We start from the raw sequence: 15,935 nt of genomic DNA, 5'->3' as shown, positions 1-15,935 counted from the left end.
AGCAACACTGGTGTTTTTAAAATCCTATCCTCAAGAATTCCATGATTCTCTATGACTCAAAGTAATTCACAGATGTATGTACACCAAAAGTCTTCAAAGTTGTGCTGTTGATTTGTTTTTGAACTCTCATAACCTTTTAGGGCTTGAATCCTTTTTTCACCCCTACAGGACTGTGACATTGCTCTTCCCAGTGAGAATCATGATGTGTTCTGACAGATCCTATTCTCCCAAGAGAAAGAATACCACAGAGCTCCAGCTACACAAAACAGCCAGCACTGCATCTAATGCAGGGATGAAACAGGACCAGCAATAGCTGTATTAGCACAAATGACAAGTTTTTTTCCCCTGACAGATTTAGCAGGATTGTTTGACAACATTCAGTATACTAGCAGCATGCCAGTTAACTATTACGTTATGCATATGTGAACAACAAAAAAAACCAACCAACCAAACAAAAAAAAAAAAAAAAAAAAAACCCACAACCCAAAATAACAAAAACAAACAAAAAGAATGGTAGGCTCTAGCAAACAAATAATTTAGGAACTCTGAAGTCAGGCATAATGAATTAAACCGAGGTATGTATAATTTATATGCATCATCTGGTAGATGCTAGGACAGTATCTACATACAGTAGGTAAAATCTCAAGTGAGAGGCTGCACTAGCAAAAATCACACCTACTGGAATCATAGTGCCAAAAGTGAAACAAGAGAATAAATGTGCCTAAAGACTCTCTTTAAAGGAGGAAGTTGTACAGTTCAGCATTTCATCATTGATTAAGAATACAAGAGATATCTTTCTCTGACTGAAGGAAATAAATGGATGATCCTGGTGAACCTACTGTACACCTCTACACTAGAGATTCTTAAAGTCTAAGTGATAGGCAACCATATGCTGCAAAGCCACTCTTAGTGGCCCATTAAACTACATGCTGCCAAAATTAAGGAAGTTGAGTGAAACACACACCAACTAGAAACGTGAATGCACTTTCCTCCATTCCTACTGAAACAGCAATGAGTTATCAGTTAATAAAAGCAATGAAATATTAGAAATCAGTTAGTTAAAGGTGTCTATCTAAGCCTAGATGACAGGTAATCAATCTGCTAAGACACTTTTTACCTTTAATAATGAAATCAAATACCAATGAGGAGGCATATCCTGCCATCATCAACTTGCTTAAAAAAATAATCAGGACAATTATTTAATATCTCATAACATGAAGTATTATTAATTTACATCTAATTCAAAATGTGGAAACTGCACAGAAAAACAACCAAGTTCTGAGAACAATGGGAGAAGAGAAAGCAACAAAAAGCAAACTGCACACAGACGTGACTCCTGAATTATTTACATTGATGCACCAGCTCAACACTGTGCCAGATTGAAAAAAAATTAGTGAACAGTTTACATTCAACCTGATTTTCAAAACCCCAGTAATATAAGTGGAGATACACCTTCAGTCTAGACATATAAGGTAAAAACACACAAGAAGCAGTTGTTAGTAGCAAGTTTAGATAGTTACTATTATGTTAAAATATGTACTGAATACTAAGCCAGACAGACATCCTCTATGATCACTGTTAAAATGCTTTTATCAAACCTGAATCAGTAAGGTGAAGTATACTTTGCACTGGTATAGTGTGATGCTTATGTTTCGCAAAATAATTCTCATAAATTTAAGATTTAAGAAAACACATGTATATGTATACATATACATTGTATAACAAATCTTAAAAATCGAGAGCATCCCCTTAAAAAGTACAGGTGACCAAACCCAGTGATTTCTGCAGAATGTACGTAGAGATCTATTTGATTCCTATTGCTTCCATGGGTAAACAATACAAAAAGCACTTTCTTTTGAATACAATAACAAAGAAGTTGTTCAGGTTCATGAAAACAGAAAGAAAATAAAATCTTAAGAACTCAGATTATTTTCATTCTTGCTACTTAAAAAAGCTGTGACGATTAAAGTAGTAACGCAGAAAAAAGCACACTTTGTCTCTTTCATGGCAGTCAGCAAAGAAAGCAAAGAACTGTTCTTCATCAATCAGTTGGAAATTAACCTTCACATTATTAAAAAAAAAAAAAAGAAAAAAGAAGTCTAATGACTAGTAAGCAGTACAAAAGATAGTATTTTCAAAGTAGGATCAGCAATCGCTAGAACCTCAGGTAAGAAGAAAGTCTTCTACCATGATTACATTTAGGAGTCTAGTGCTTCCTACTTAGCTCTGTACATCTAGACCTGCATGCACAACCTTCTGTAAGTAATCAGGAAAATAAAGTTTGAATGCCTATCATAACTGTATAATTTCTCTTTTGCAGATGTGCACAGAGTATTCTAAATTAAAAGATAATTTTGTTCATGTTCTTACATATGGATAAAGATGACAGCAAATACTCATTCTGGTGTTGCAGTCATCCTGAAGCACAGACAACGGTTTAAATACAGACCACGCTCCAAATGACAGCGTTATTTCTAAACAGGAGCCTGAGATTACATGTGTAGAAGAGCTATCCCTACATCCTCCCACTTGGAATTATGCTAGCTATTCCCAGAGCGTGATCTTACATGCCAAATTTGTAGACAATATTGCTTTACTGCTAAAACTTCTGAAAACCAGATTTTATAGTTGAAATGTTAACAGCTTTTCTAGCATCTAAAGCTACAGTATTATTACTTCAACAGAAGCAGAGAACAAAGCTGAAGATTGGCCACAAATTATTTGGCATTGCTAAACCTAAAATAACTTTAGATTTTGAACACAGAGAAAACTGAAAGACCATTCCAAAGAATAGCTACAATGATGATTTAAAAAATACTTACATATAATATTTTGATAAACGATTCTTTCACTGCTTTATAGCAGTACACAAACTACTGACCTGTATGAATTTCCCCAACGACCAATAATAAAAATAGTATTAATGTTAGATACCAAGGCAGGTTTAAAAAACCCTTCTTTAAGTAACTTGCCTATTCATAGAGAACAAATGTCTGATTTAGTCCTCCCTTTACATTTACACTAGGTCCTCAACTCTCAGGAAGACATGGTGTTAACGCCAAGAATCTTAGCAATCATTCTTGGTATATACAGTCTTTCTATACATGATGACTAAAACCAAGTGGGGATTATACTCTCCTAATAAAATTTCTCTCATTACCACTTTGCATTAAACAGAAACATTAATTATTCCAGAATATGCAGTTACAAATTCTAGAAGAACTTTCCCTAAACCTTTTGAAAGTTTCGATGTTCAAAAGCAAGAGAGAAGGAAACAAGACAACAAAATGAACACAGAGACAGAAAATGCTGGAGGCCAGGGAACACTCCATAGCAGTGTGACTACGTGTTTCTTCGCCCTGTTGTTGTTGTACTCTCTCCTCTGCATCAATTATCAGCTACTTCAGAGACAGAACACAAGGCTGAAGCAGTACAGCTGTTCTTACACTCAAAAGCCAGTAAAAAGCTGGAGAATAAGCCTTTCCCAGATTAACAACATTGGTTATGTTGGTATACAGATCAAATTAATACTTTCCAAAACATCAGCTATGAATGTGAGTGGTGAATGTAAGCTCATTGTAATGGCTTAGAAAACCATCTTCAGTTCCTCCAACCCATTTTCTTCTTTTTTTTCTGCCACTAATTCTACATTCTGATTATGTATTCCTCTGAATATTACCAAACTGACAAGCAAGTTGGTAACACTATTACTGACATCAGAAGAAAATTTGTGAAAGGGAGAAATATGATTGTATCTTTGAGAATATTCCCAATTAACATTCAGATTCTTCTCTGCATCATTTTAATTTGTTCAAGAATCCAGACTCATAATGTTGTCCAGTTAAATGGCCCTTACAGATAAACTCCAAGCTGTCAGCAGGCAGCCACAGTCCCCAGAAATACCCTATTACACAGGGTGTCATTTAAGAAAAAAAAAAAGCCTAGGAACACTACTGTACGATAACTCGGTTTGCCAACAAAGACATGAAGGCAAATTTGGCAAGACATGGAAGGAGCAAAATAATAACATGCTCAAACATTAATAAAGGTATACAACTAGAAACTGCAAGTAATTCACAAATAGCACTAACTGCAGCAGGAAACCTTTAAACTGTGACAAATGCATGATATGACAACTACACTCCTTAAAATACTATAACCATAAGATTTTAGAACAGTGCACAGACTGATGATGCTTGAGAACTCCAGCCCTTTGTACCAGAGACAGGACAGGTCTCATCCTTCTGTTGCTGTGACTGTTCAAGACTTTTTCTCCTGGAAAGGTCATCTTCAGAGAAGCAACAGGAAGCACCATATTCATGAATTTCACAACATGCAAGTGCAATTCTTTAAACACAGATGACAATTTGTTAGTCAATTTCAACTTAGAAAAATCTATCTTACTGAAGTAGCAAGCTAACCTAAAAAACTGAGATGGAAAACCCTATTTATGGAAACAGTAACTTTTTTCCATTTATTTTCTTTCTATGTCACAAAAAAAAAAAAAAAACTCAGTAAGTCTACCCATGAGAATCACATACGGTTTGCATAGAGGAGATGAGCACATCCTAAATTCTCTAGATATGAGGTTACTAAAGCTGAATTATGACTTCACTGGTGCTCAGAAGGTAATAAAGGAAAAAGATTATAGATCTAATCTTTTTAAAAAAAACCCAAACACAACTATCAGGCAACAGCTGTTCTTGACAGTAATCTATCTGTACGAAGTTGTTATTTAATATATGTATTTTTGTGTAGTCTGTGTACACTTCAAGCAGAAAATCCATCTTTTATACAGCTGAAAAAAACCCAGACAAAATCCCTGTATTGTTTACTACACATTTTACATGAAGCAACTAATGAAATTATTCTTTGTTACTTTTATATTTTTTCCACAAATCAAGCCCATATTGTTTTGCTTTAAATACCTTAGTTCTATGTACAAGTATCTCTGACTAATCATTCTGTAGTCTTAAATCAACAGCGGTAGTTTATTTGTTGAGAAATTTATGTAGATGGTGTATAGAAATGTACCTCTCATTTTAACCACACTAACCAACAGCAGCCATTTCAAATACGGGTGAGTAGCTGTCCTAGCTCATTTTTACTGTTTTGCCATCCTTTTGTCTGGGACTGACAAGGTTACTCAAAGTACCACTGATAAACAGCATGAATTTATTTAACTACCCATCTCTCCAACTAAAAGGGAATTAAAAACTTTTGTGCTTTTCATTTTACATTACAAACAATGAAGTGTATTTAACTTCTACATAGTAACTAAAATAAACGCAGTAAAAGCAGCTTTATGAACTGCTACAGGGGCAGCTACCTGAATAAAAGGTCAGATGTCACCAAAACCACAGCCGTTAAGTAGCACCTGGACTAAAATGAGCTTAGTTAAGTCTAGATAGTGAAGAACAAAACCAGTGAATTTAGGAACAGAATCTATCACTCAGACTAATTAATTAATGAACAATGTTCATTCCAAGGATATCGCTGTTCAGGTAGCATTTGGGAGATTTCCTCATAAAATTTAGTTATCCAAACCTATTCATGCCACTGTTGAGATTGCTACATTGATGAATATAAAGAAGAATGTGAGTCCTACAGAGCTTTGAGGTATGTGCTAACAGTAAAATTCAGTCTCACAACTAAGAAAATACAACTCTTAAGTAGGGGTTTTTGTTCTTTGAGGTTGGTTTCCTTGTTTTGGTGGCTTTTGGGTTTGTTGGATTTTTTTGGGGAGGGTTGTCTGGTTTTGTTTTGTTGTTTGGTTGCTTTTTGTTTATTTGCCTTAAAAAAAAAATAATAAATCCATTTTCTCTGTTATACATCTTCACCAGCATTCCTCCTCTTCACAAGATGTAAAGATTTGGTGATCTTCACTGATCATGCTCTGAGGTTTTACTAACTCCTGCTTTTTTCTTGATTCATTCTATCCAAATTCTCCATCACCGTAACAGGTGGTTAGCAAATGAAAACAAAAAAAAAAAAAAGTCCACTATGCAAAAATACATTGAAGCTGCAGATTTAAAAACTAGAATAAAATATAACCAATAAAACAATTTGTCAAATACCAGCCAGCACTTGTGTAGCAGTGTTATGGCACCTTCCCTTTTGTATCAAAAGTAATCACAGGAGTGCTGCTCAGTGTGCAAATTCATCTGCACTATGGTATAAGCATCTGCCAACCTGCCTGCAGTTAAAAACAGCTGCAATGAAAAGCAAACCTCTTATTTTATCTAACCTTTTGTGTCGCTACCACAGCCTCAAGTCACATACTTATGTTTTAGTTGTAAGAAGCTAGCTGGTTTTAAAGTAGATGACTCGTGTCATTTATTATTTCAAAATAAGAAAGTCTCGGGCAGGAATCTCAACTAGCATTTAAGATTAAAAAATTTACCTCATTTTTCAGTACATTCCACCAAACTAGTCAGTCATCATTTCAACACCAATTCTCAAGCCACCCTGTGGCATTGTCCTTTTCTGCAGTATTTGGGTTTGGATGGATATAAACAGTTGGAAAACAGCAGTTTTTCATTATAACTGACTATTTCACTTTTTTCCTCAGTTGGAAAACTCCACCTGATGTTGAGCATCTCTTCTCTGTTACTAGGGGCAAACTTCTGAGATTGATAGGTAACTGGTAAAGTATGCATGAAGGTCATGAGATTGAGCAAATAAGTGATGTATTTCTTTCTCGGAAGGCCATCATTGACATAGCTTCCTTATTTACTGTAATTATGATAAGGGGTGTGTTTCTTTACACAGCATCTACACTGGATAGGCTCTGACAAAAAAAAAAAAAAAAAAAAAAAAAAAGAAAAATCCTGAAACTAAACATAGCCTTAAAAGGGGGTGGGGTGGAAGGGAAGGGAGGGAAGAAAGAAAGAAAAATTAGGAACATTTATGACAAAGACTAAAACATTCATACCAAGAAGGCAGGAACTAGAGATATTGGTACTTCAACAGTTTGTAAAATTAATAAGACTCAAATGACCCTGTGGGGTGTGGGGGAGAGGGTAGGAAGCAGAATGCTATAATGCTGTGGAAACACAGCATAGCTTAAACACCTAAGAAGATATTTATACTGATCCCAATGGCAGAACAATTTTGTGAAATATAAATAGGAACCACAAGACATCAGGACAGTCATTTTATTCTTTGTCCTCCAGAATGAGGGCTGACATTTGTTGAGCACTCTGAACCACAGAAGCAAAAAAATAAAGAACCCACCCACAAAAACAAATCTAGAGATGCTGCACATGAAAACTTTACAGATTGTTACAAATACAGATCTTGAAAGACATGGTAGTGCCCAGCTCCTAGAGATACCTTAACACTAGGTAAGCAAGTTGGAAGGTTTTTCAAGTTGCCTTTTGTTAAGTTTGTTCTTCATTAAAAACATTGTTCCTGTTATCAAGAAATAAAAAGTGAAAATATTCTAAGCACACACCATCTTACTAGCTATTAAGTCTTAAAACTGTACAAGTAGTAATGCTTTAGGAAGCAAAGCCAAAGGTACACAAGAATCATTAATCTAACCAGGCCAATGCACTCTAGTCACCAAAACAATAGTCAACTAAATGGCAAGTACAAACAGGAAAGCTAAGTGCACGCTTCATTTTGCAGGGTACATAAACTCTGCACCTGTAGCCCTCCAACCTAACAAAAGGTAACACGTTACCCAAAAAGCTGGCAGGCCAACATTACCGATCAGTTCCTTTTTAGTGTCCATATATGAACAAAACAATATACAAGAATAATGCAGAACATTTCTCAGACAGCAAGACAAGTAAGATCTCTCTCCAGCTGTTTTTCAAGCTGCTCTTCTATATCTCAGAAAAAAAAAGAAAAAAAAATAATAATGCTAGTAATCACCTTCTTGCTCCTATTACAGTTTCTGTTACAGATTCACAAATTAGGGAGCAAAAAACTAGCTATTTCTGTGTGGATCTAACACAAGTATCCTGCTACAGTTACTTATCACAGTGATGGCATACTGCAAAGCCAAGGTGAAAGGTACCCGCGCATTTTGTTTATTTGGGTATTTTTAAGGTAATGTTTTCACAGTGCGCTGGAGCCCCACTCCTTCCTTTTCAAGCCAGAACATACACTGCAAGAGTACAAAAAACCCCAAGAGGCTCCCTGTAACAGTCTTGCCATTAGTATGGAACTGCCTTTGAGCCACCAAGGAAGTTACAATTTACACCCCAGTTCCCCACTGCCTTGCTACAAGCAGTCCACTCCAAAATGGGTGGCGATTTTTCCCTCCCCCACTACTTGGGCTCTCAGTACCAGACAGGTGCGCAGTGTCCTCCCTGCTTCCTCCATATTGATGCAGGAAGCTGCAAACAGCATGGTCAAATCTCAAGCTCGATTTGGAAACTAAATTCATCTAGCCTTCTCTGACTATCCCGCAAATAACCCTTAAAAATGCCCGACATTTTTGTGGGCTGTAAACTGCAAATAGCATCCCGAGATGTTTGCCCTGCATGCAATGCATTACATTTTGCCATGTGGGCCCATGGAATCAAATACAACATGGTTTAAAGTGATGAAAGCACAGTACAAAAAATAATACAGTTCAGATCTCAAATTATATGGAGCTTCTGTATCTTTTACTTTTACCCACATGATAGGAGGAAATGATGGACAGTAGAGGCAAAGAAGGAAAATGGTAACTTTGAAGAGAACAATAGCCAATTTTGTGAAACACATTCTTAGGCAGAAAAGGTCAGTTTCCTCAACTACTTTGTTCATATCTGGGTCATGTTGTAGCTAGAAGACTTAACATTTACAAAGTAGAGAGAACTTGCTGTACAAAATGAGCTGCTACATCTAAGCGCTATCTCATAATGCATGTTTATGAATAATAAATTAAGGTACTGATGTTGGAGACACGTACATTTCAGTTAATTAAAAAGTACAGTACCAGAAAGTGAAGACTGTTACCCCCAAAAAGGAGGAAATGAAGACAGAAACATGGACAGTACCTGACCATCAGCACTTGGCACTCTTGCATCCCTCTAAAGCTTCTGAAAAGTTCTTAACAGCCACTGCAGGCTCAGAGCTACAGGAATCCAAGAAAACTGGGATCCCTTGAAGGAAGGACATTTAAAGGAGCTTGACTACAGATAAAGCACTGTGAGACGCGGTTCTTCAACTATGCAAGTTCTAAAGTACTTAGGGCTTCACCCAAGGACAAGTGGTGAAAATCAGAACAAAGTGAGAGATGATGGTCACCCAAGAGAATAGGGAGATTCAGGCACCAAGGTAAGAAAAGAAAGCAGCAAATGATATGTGGATTACACAGCTTTTTACAGAGCCTAAAGCTTTGGAACGTATATACATTTCTATAATTTGGTTTGGAATAGCTGTGAAACAGTCAGAAACCAAGATGAATTATGCTAAAATCATGTAATACTTGTACTGTTATGACATACACAACCATGACCAGACTCAATGCAAAAATTCCAACTGAATGCACTAACCTAGTCAATAACTCCAGTTGTCCTTTCTGGCCTTAAGAAGTTACGAGGTTGATTTCAATAGTCTAATTAAAACCAATCTGCCTCATCCCACTGCTAATTCCTTCCAGATGACTGTAATGGGAGTTGCACGGGTGGCGAGTCTGTCCTCCTTTTCCTTTTCTGTTCTATTCTGAGCAGGTAATATAACACAAGGCCAAAACCTGAGCACTCCAAATCCCAGTTATTAACTGGAATTTTTAATCAACAGAAGAACATATGCTGGGGACAATTTTTCCAGAGTCGATCATCCTTTCAGCAAACTGATTTTCTTCAGAAAATTACTGTCCCAAAAGAATTTTCTTTATCAGAATCCTCTTAAAAGATGGAGGACAGCCTGGACTGAGAGGCCCAGAAGTTAAAAGGAAAAACAAAGCAAAACAAAAACACACACACACAAAAAAAAAAAAAAAACCAAAACACAAACACAAAGCAAAACAAACAACAACAACAAAAAACAAAGCACCACAAAAACAAACCCTCAAGCAAACAAAAAACTCCTGCAACAACCAAAAACACCAGGGAGAAAAAATCGCCAAAACTTTGAGGAACAGGAAACCATAGACTTTACATTATAATCTTTAACCAGTGTAGTCTTATACACAGTTCACACACACATATACATGCAATGCACCATCATAAAAAATGCATTTCATAAGCATTATTATGCACCATTTTTAAAATGGCAGGGCACCAAGAAGTGAAACCATACTATACAAGCTATGGTAAACATGGTGAGTCCTGGGAAAACATGGGCAACCCTCAAACTACAGCAGCAAAGGAAAGAGCAAACAAAAAGCATGCAGAGAAAGGCAGATAAGCTCTACAAGAAGCAAAGCATTCCCCCAGCCTTACTGCACAAAAAGCCAGGAAGAAGTAGGACCCAAAGCAGCACAAACAGGGCTAACACCCTCCCTACATCTATTATTAGTTCTGAAATACTTAATAACAGCACTGGCCTCTTGCATGAAAATAGTTAGTACACAGTCCACACGTACAGACTAGCAAAGGTGTGACTTTTAAGCTAAGTCATGTTTGCCAAGCCATCACTAATAGCAATCTGTTTAAAACAAGGCAATACCAACATAATTTCACGTGTTTGTAATAAAAAGGACACTATAACTAGAACCATATGCCTGAGGCACTGTTTATGGTGATTTTCTTCTTTGCCCAAATCAGATATTTCATGTTAATCAAAACAAAGTTCAGCTGACTGGGGAAACAAAAACCACTAGAATATTCTTTAAAGTTACAGAAAACATGAGCCTTGTGGAAAACTATGTGATCCACTCAACACATTGAATCAAATCAGTGTATTATCAGTACAGAATGAGGTTAGCAATTTAAAATATTTAAACTAATCACTTATGTAACTACTGCAACAGCTGGGAAAAAAAACACTGTGCTCAGTGTGGAAATCAAGTTATGATCTAGGTTAGTTAATGTCCTGCTGAGACTTTTTAACTTTTTACTTTTGCTTTCTCTTTAAAATGAGGTTAATACCTACCATGGATAGCTATATGACTACTGATCAGTCAACTGTGGTTTCTCTGACAAAAATCCAAACCCCTTACTTTTTTGATAACTGGTTCACAACTGAATATAAAGCAGTTTTTTAATCAGTTGCAACTACCACAACATTTTTAAATAGGCACTATATAGAGTTAGTGCAAAACACTTTTTTTTTCATTGTACTAAAAAATTATTTTGCATCTTACCTGAGAGCCTATTTTATACTATGATACACATGAGGTAGTTGCACTGCTACTGCTACTCTCATGGAATCAGTAGGTGGCTGAAAATACCTCATGGCAAAAATCAATACCATAATAATAGTCACCTATCAAATTCCAAGTAAAAGATTTCAAACAGAGCACATGTAAAAATTACCACTCCAGAATTTAAATTCTGTGTATTGCCCTTCCACACCAAAACAATTCAGCATGCTACACAACATCAAAAAGTTACTAAACCATTATTAAAATCCTGATACTTTAAATTTTATGAACAGGTAACACTGCTTACACTAATAACTGTGTCATGTGCTCGAACTGTTACGGCCTTTGTCATATATTTTGTTGACTAAAGTTTCACTTGTTTTAATTTAAAAGAGTGTCTCACTAACACAGTCATGTCCATTTGGATACAGGGTGGGAGGAGATGTAAGAGCCCATTTCTTTAAGCTGAAAAAACCTCAGCACTTTTTCCCAGGAACAAAAATACACTTGCAAACATATATACACAGAGAGCTAGCTTTCAGCCCATGGCAAAACTGCTTAATAAAAAAAATTCTAAACACCGATCATACTGAGCGAAAAGAGAAGTAGAGGTGGAATTGCTGATACAGCCCCTTACTAAACTGAAAACTTGATTGATGCTGCTAATATTTGTACTTCCTTTACAATTCACAGTCGTCTCATTGATTCTATCACTTCCCTGCCTACTTCCCCATAAAATGGACCTATTCAGGATAGCTGCAGCCCTGATCTCCTGAAGCAGAACAGTTATACTACAACCATGAAATTTATTCCCTCCCCCAGACAAAGATCTTCTGCCCCAAGAACGGTCATTGCTACTAGTGGGCCAGTTCGTTTTCTGCATTTTATTCAGCTCCTTGAGAGGGTCTAACCCTTACCCTGGCCCTCAGCACAGCAAGATGAACTACATATTTGGGTAGGGAACGAGTTCCTATTTGCCTGAGACCAGCTGGTGTGTAGCAGATGTTATTGTTTCTTCCTTCCTCTTATCTGTGTCCCCGTTCCTCCCCATACATCTGAGATTAGTGGAGGATGTTTGGAAGAATTTAACAAGTAAACGGGAGATAAGCGCCCTGTGGTCTAACCGCAAGCGGCTCACAGCAAGGACGGTGGCCAGCCGGCATAGGACAGGCAGGGGTCTACGACAAGGTATGGCAGCAGGTTCAGCCCCACCGCAGAAGTGCTCCCCCGGGCCGCAGCGCCCGACCCGCCGAGCGGACCCGCGGCCGGAGAGAGTCCCGGCGGCGAGGCCGACGGCTGCGCTACGACAGCTGTAAGCATACACCTCCGTCTACAAAGCACAGCCCCCTCTGGAAATAACCCTAGGAGCGGCCGGGGAACCGGTGCCCCCACACCGGAGTTCCGGCGGCCAGGGACGGCCAGCGATGCGGCCCCCCCAGTTCCCGGCAGGGGCTGAGCAGAGGCTTCCACCTACGGGCAGCGCCGCTCACTACAGGTGGCCGGGCAGCCCACCGGCGGTGGGCACAGGCACCCCGGGACTGCTCCACCTCCCCCCACCGCCCTCCGGGCCTCCGCGGCCGCTCCGCCGCACCAGGCCGCTCGCCGCCGGCGGCTCCCCCCGCCCTCCGCCGCGGGCGCGCAGGGAGGGCCAGGCGGCACCTCCGCGGCCCTCCGGCTCCCGGCCCGTACCTCGGCTGAGATCGAGGGAGACGTTCTCCTCGCCGCTGTCGTTCCGACCTGCAGGGACGGGGAGAGAGAGAAGCGCGTTATGCAGACGGAGAGGTGGGAGCCGGAGAAGGAGAAGGGGAGGAAAAGAAGGGAGGGTGCGGCTGGGCAGCAGTGCGGTGCTAGAGCCGGCCAGGGCATAGCGTGCGGTCGCGGCCTGCCCTGGCCCCTTACCTCGGATGCGGAGGTGCCTCAACGAGCGGGCGCGGAGACTCACCGCCATGTTTACGGCCCCGCAGTCACAACACCGGAAACCTCGCCCGCTCTCGCGAGGAGCAACCCACGGAGCCGCCGCCACGGCCGGCACCCCCGTTCCGCTCCTCCCCTCCCTCCTTCTCTTCCGCCGCGGCGTCAGGGCTGGCTGAGGCGAGGCCGGGCAGGGTCGGGCGGTGCTGTTTGAGCTGCGGCCTCTGCCGGGGTGTAGCGGCGCTGGTGACGCCGACGTGGGATTTCAAGCACCGGAGGGCCGGTGAGAGCTCCCGCCCCTCCGCCTCACCGAGGCGGTCGCCGGCGGCTCCGCCTGTTTGTGCCAGGGTTCCCGCGGCTCCGGATGGCGCGGTGGGCACCCTCCGTGGTGAGGGAGAACAGCGGCCGCCTCAGGGCCGCGCGGTGTCGAGGGCCGTGGCCAGCGCCGCGGTTCGCTTCGAGGCTACTCGGGCAGCTCAGCCTCGAGAGGCTGGGGCTCAGGGAGGTCTGAGGGGGTTTCCCCCTGCGCCGCGGAACGTGGCGGAGTCCTTGTCCTGGAGAGCTTGCCGTGCTGGGAGCCGGCTTCCTGCATAAACTGTGCTGTCACCACATCAGAAGGGTTTGGTCTGTCAAGTGAAATTACTTTTTGCCCTTTGGTTTTGTTTATGTGAGGTTTGCCCGCTTAGTTTTCCCTTTCTAAGCTGCACTTGCCTTGTGATGAGATGGTAATTCACGTGGATGCGGCATGACCATTAGCTTTGTACACCGGATTTTTCCTGCACTCCGCTTTTTAATGTGTGAAGTAATTAAAAACAGGGAAATGTCTCCTCACGGCTTTCTTGGTTTATGCAGAGTAGGTCTCTCTGCAGTCTGAAGCATTGATCTATTTCTTACCTTGATATTTGTTAAACTTACCTAATAAAACGTGTATATATGCAAAAGAAAAAAGGAAAAACAACCCTCAGAATTCAAAGTCTCACTAAAAGAAAGAGTATGCTCACATATAGTTGCTCTTGTCCTTTTTAGGGAAAAGTTTAAACGAGGAGGTAGCACCTTACATCATGTCCTGACACTTCAGACAGCTGTAGACAAGTTCTTTCACACAGACTTCCAGATTCTCAGGGACAAAAGCAGCAAGGAGTAATCGAAGTGTAGAAGTAGCCAGCTGTATAAAAATAGCTTCACAAGCTCAGGTAATTGTTTTCTTGCTTTGTACTCGTCATTTTCCACACTAAGTTTTCCCTTCTCTCGAGATCCTTCAGTTCAGGTCCTGCATTACTCATGAAGATCTGGTTTTATTAGGTATACATAAACATTTAAATTTCATCTCAAAAGTTCTAAATAAGTTTCTATGTGGATTGATGCACTTCCAAAACATTAATACTCGTTTAGGAGGTTAAAATAATAGTTTACAAAGCCAGAGGTTAAGAACTCTGGCATATCAGTTTGTGGCAAATACAAGACTCCTGTTTTAATAGGAACATGTCAAGTATATTTAATTTAAAATGCAATTTTTCAACAACTTTAGCATTTTGATTTTATTTTATATGTATTTAAATAAATATATAATATATTATATATATATAATATATATAATATATTATATATTTATATAATGATCCTAAGGAATCCCAGGTTTACCCAAAATTAAGAGGTCTAAACAACAAAATCTCATCCGTCCATAACACAGGACCAAAGTGAATGAAACTTCCTTGAATAACTTTATCAACATGCCTCTGGGCTGTCCTTTAAAATTTCGTGTCTGGGGAACCCTTGACATCCTGAAAAATGCCAGATGAACTGTTGCTTATGGTAGTAACGTTGTATCCTGTTTATTACAAATTCTGCTGGAATTGGTTATTTTCACATAAATTCTGAAGCACCACGAAGTGTTGCCCTGCTGCTAAATTTCTGCATTGGATCTGAACTTGTAATCTGCCTATAAAATGCTTTGGACCCTCATGCTAGGGGCTAGTGCCATTCAGCACTTAGTTCTTCCCTTACAGATGAAAAGAGACACCATGTATTTTAAAAGAAACAGAGTATCTTTCAACAAGGGAGAGTAAGAAAGGAGTAAGGTTTAAACTCCAGCTTACTCTTTTGCAGCCTTCTTCCTGCAGACACCTTTTAATAATAGAGGTATTTCCCTTACTAACCCTAATTCTCTGGGATCCAGAATTTTAAGTCTTTGTTATGGTGAAATGGAAAATTTAAAGTATACACCACTCGTAACTACCACTTAGATACAAGGGAGCTCCTGGGAAGAAAAAAAAAAGCTTGCTGAAAAGTGAGTCCAGCCTTGAAAATCCAGCCTTGAAAATATCATAGTCAGTGTTGGTATGAGGACTCCTCGCACTGTAAGAGTAGAGGACATTTCAGGATCTATTTTTGGAACTTTTTCCATGTTTTGTCCCCCCAAGAATGTGGGGAAAGAATCACAAAAGATTAAATCAAAAATTATAAAGATTCCATATGTATCGTATTTTCTACACTTTTTCATCAGCTACTGCTGCCTCTGAGTATGCAGGAGGGGAGAAATGTTGAGGGGGGGAAGCTATTTTGTCATTTTAGAGGGGAAAATTAATACCGAAGAGAAAACTAACTTGTTCACTGGTCTAATGGCTTATCTGTGTCACAAATTGCAACCGATCCAGCATAAGGTGGCCACTGATTCATTATTTTTGGTTTTCAGTGACTAAATTGCAGTAAGTAGACTTGCAATAAATAAACTTGCAGTAAATAACATTAAAGAACATATGTTTTAATGGCCAAATGG

General features: G+C 39.6%; 1 protein-coding gene across 1 annotated transcript in view; it reads right to left on the bottom strand.

Moving 5' to 3' along the window:
* Window positions 1–13,324, bottom strand: part of RICTOR (RPTOR independent companion of MTOR complex 2) — a 78,815-nt gene extending 65,491 nt beyond the window's left edge. The window contains exons 1-2 of the mRNA XM_065663900.1: window positions 13,148–13,324; window positions 12,938–12,985 (exon numbers count right to left, since the gene is read on the bottom strand). Coding sequence (XP_065519972.1) covers window positions 12,938–12,985; window positions 13,148–13,196 — 97 coding nt within the window. The 5' untranslated portion in view covers window positions 13,197–13,324. The remainder of the gene's footprint in view (window positions 1–12,937; window positions 12,986–13,147) is intronic.
* Between the last annotated feature and the right edge of the window lie 2,611 nt (window positions 13,325–15,935).

Source organism: Lathamus discolor, chromosome Z (genome assembly GCF_037157495.1).
Source record: "Lathamus discolor isolate bLatDis1 chromosome Z, bLatDis1.hap1, whole genome shotgun sequence".
Classification (NCBI taxonomy): Eukaryota; Metazoa; Chordata; class Aves; order Psittaciformes; family Psittacidae; genus Lathamus; species Lathamus discolor.
The sequence above is the reverse complement of the archived record's forward strand: the minus strand, read 5'-3'. Positions and strand labels throughout refer to the sequence as shown.